The sequence below is a fragment of the Perca fluviatilis genome, chromosome 4 (genome assembly GCF_010015445.1).
Source record: "Perca fluviatilis chromosome 4, GENO_Pfluv_1.0, whole genome shotgun sequence".
Classification (NCBI taxonomy): domain Eukaryota; kingdom Metazoa; phylum Chordata; class Actinopteri; order Perciformes; family Percidae; genus Perca; species Perca fluviatilis.
In genome coordinates this window covers 154,308-157,491 of record NC_053115.1, presented here as the reverse complement: position 1 = coordinate 157,491, position 3,184 = coordinate 154,308, and the positions used below count along the sequence as shown (strand labels likewise).

The 3,184-nt window shown below is 42.0% G+C and overlaps 1 protein-coding gene across 1 annotated transcript in view; it reads right to left on the bottom strand.

Annotated features, from left to right (window-relative positions):
- Positions 1-575: 575 nt before the first annotated feature.
- LOC120557702 (filamin-B-like) overlaps positions 576-3,184 on the bottom strand; it is a gene marked incomplete at its 3' end in the record, with an annotated part of 41,863 nt that continues 39,254 nt past the window's right edge. Inside the window, 3 exon segments of the mRNA XM_039798245.1 lie at positions 576-673; positions 1,286-1,421; positions 2,205-2,314. Of these exon segments, the coding sequence (XP_039654179.1) occupies positions 576-673; positions 1,286-1,421; positions 2,205-2,314 (344 nt within the window).

The following is a 3,184-nucleotide window of genomic DNA, read 5'->3' as shown; positions in this document are numbered from 1 at the left end:
GCCCTTTTCCTGATCCTGGACCGGTCCAGGATGGAGGGAAGGGCAGCTCCAATGATCCTCTCTGCAGCCCTAATTGTGCGTTGCATTCTATTGTTCGGCAGCTATTTCCAGGGTGGTATACAGTTAAGACGCAAAGCAAATGTCACCGCAGTCATCTAAAGCAGAGATCTTCAACAGGGGGTGCAGGACCCCTAGGGGGTCCTCAGAATCACCGCAGGGGGGCCTCCAAAGGTTTTTTCATAAATTAAAATGTCTTAACATAATTCTGACATATTATTAGCAAATAAAACCACCTATCACCACTGATGCTAGGCTCACTGGCCTATAGGTAAGGTAGTCACTAAGATAGCCATTTACCCATACAGTTAATCCTAAGATTCTTGTGCCACATGTTTAATATTAAAAGATGATTTATAAAATCATGCCAACAATTATTGTTTTAATAGCTTGTATCTACTTCATAACCCCCAATAAACTTTACTGAGATTAATTATCCAAGTAAAGGGTGTAATATACAGTAGGTTAAAGGTCCAACTGAAGAAGCAGATGTGGACCAGCGTCAGAGAGACTCTTACCTGTGGGATGCCCAGCCAGTCATCGGCCAGCTGCATGGCTTCAGTGGCATTCTCCACTGGTTTCACTGGATCCCAGGTCTCCCAGTCTGGACACAGGCCTGCAAACGAGACACACACACACACACACACACCACAACACTGTCAACCACAACAACTTACAGACTAGAGTTTAGATTCTCTGCCCGAGCCCGGGCCGATATTTCCCGCCACTATCCTCGGGCTGGGCCCTTGATCAAGCATTTGTGTTTTTTTAATCATTACTTTAGTAGCCTAACTGGGTGGGGAGAAAGCTGTGCCTCTCCAGCTTCTACTTTACATCTGGGTATATGTCCCGCACTGACTTGAGTGGGAGGTAAACTGGGCTAAATTCTTTTTATTTTTCAGCTCCTTTACACCTGTGTGACGCACATCGTATGTGCGTAACGTGGTGCATGTCTCTACGATGTGTGGACAGCCAATCACAAGCATTATTAGATCTTGGTACAAGCATGCTGTGTGTTTATTGGCTCACTGATCCTGATGAGATGGAAATTTAGTATTGAATTTTTCGAACAGACAGACAGACAGACAGACAGACAGACAGACAGACAGACAGACAGACAGACAGACAGACAGACAGACAGACAGACAGACAGACAGACAGACAGACAGACAGACAGACAGACAGACAGACAGACAGACAGACAGACAGACAGACAGACAGACAGTACCTGGTGCACAGCTGTCTACCAGTGCTCCCAGTGCCTTGCCATTCCTCCAGTCTTGGCTGAAGTTGTTGATTGGCAGATCAGGGACTTTGTGTTGGATCCAGCCCAGCAGACGCTGTTTAGGTGTCTTTGACTCCGCCTGTACAAACAAGTACCAACAAAGTCAGTCAGCTTTATAACAGCGGTTAGTATTTGGGTAGCAACTACTTATCATTTTAATGTTCAGGTTTAATGCCTGAACGGACGATAGTAAAAACTTTTTAACTGTCTTTTATATATTTAAAAAAAAATTTTTTTACTATTCTTACATACATTGTGCAGGTTTTTATACACCCAATAGTCTTTATTTGCTTTTTTTTTTTTTAAACTAATGTTTTTATGACTAGTCTGTTTGGTTTTGTGAAGCATTGTAACATGGATTTTGAAAAGTGCGTTATAAATAAAGAAAGCTAATAAATAAAAGGCTTTTTCGGCCCCCAATCCGATTTTTAAAAATATTGACTCTCAATCGGATACTTGCATTTGCCTAGATAATAGAGCTGTACAACGGCTTTTTGGTTTACAAAAATAACCAACAACAAAGTAACTAAAAAATGTGTTCAGCTTAATACATTTAACTCAGTGCAGCTAGAATTTAATGTTGAAGATATTTACTGACAGAAATGATCGGAGTAAGGTGATCGGGCTGACTGCCGATCCCAGATCAGTTCAAAAATGCCCTCATCGTCTCCGATCTGATACTTTCTGATCTAATCGGGACATCCCTAATAAAGATGATTATTATTATGATTATGATTATGATGATTATGATTATGATTATTATTATGATGATTATGATTATTATGATGATTATGATGATTATGATTATTATGATTATTATTATTATTATAATAATAATAATAAACTCAGCTGGGTTTGTTACCTCTTCATCTTCGCCCTCCCACACTGGCATGGAGATGGAGTAGTGCAGAATCAGAGTCCAGACCAGACCCAGGATCAGCTTCAGGTTCCCATCCACGATGGCTTTAGAGTCTGAAGGAGAGAAAGAGACAGACCTGAGGTCAGATACGAGTTGTGTTCAGGAGACAGAACCATCCGAAGAACTGCAGACCCATTACAGCACTGTGTGACTGATAACATAACTTTAATATTTCATTTCAGTTCCTACAGTCAAAAGGGAAAGTAAAAGCTGAACTGCAGACACCACAGCTTTAGGCTGTGTTTAGACGGAGACGATCTGAAGAGTGTCAAAAGTGGCGTTGCGTTCTCACTTTTTTATTCCGCGTTTATACGAGAGTTTTGGGGGAGAAATCTGCGTGCATATGGGGACGCAAAAGTGTGTGAAATGCGATGTAGCACACACACACACACACACACACACACACACACACACACACACACACACACACACACACACACACACACACACACACACACACACACACACACACACACACACACACACACACACACACACACACACACACACACACACACACACACACACACACAAACCACACACACACACACACACACACACACACACACACACACACACACACACCACACACACACACACACACACTTTAGATGGGAATGAGACAGTGGAGTGTTTAAGATTTCCACTCTGGAGGGTGGTTTCACTTTTATGAGTTTTTAAGCTCTAAACAAAAAAGGCACATCTGATAAAACATATTTTGTCATTTTCACCCACGATCGTATTTGTGTAAACAGGGCCTGAATCTGCGGCCACTTCTGATCAACCTGTCTGGCATCCCACCCTGAAGAGTTGCAGTTTATTTACAGACTGGGATAAAAAAATAAAAATAAAAAAGGGTGCAGCACTGAGCCCAGATCTGAATACAAACCTGCTCCCAAGAACAGAGTGCTGCAGGGTAACGT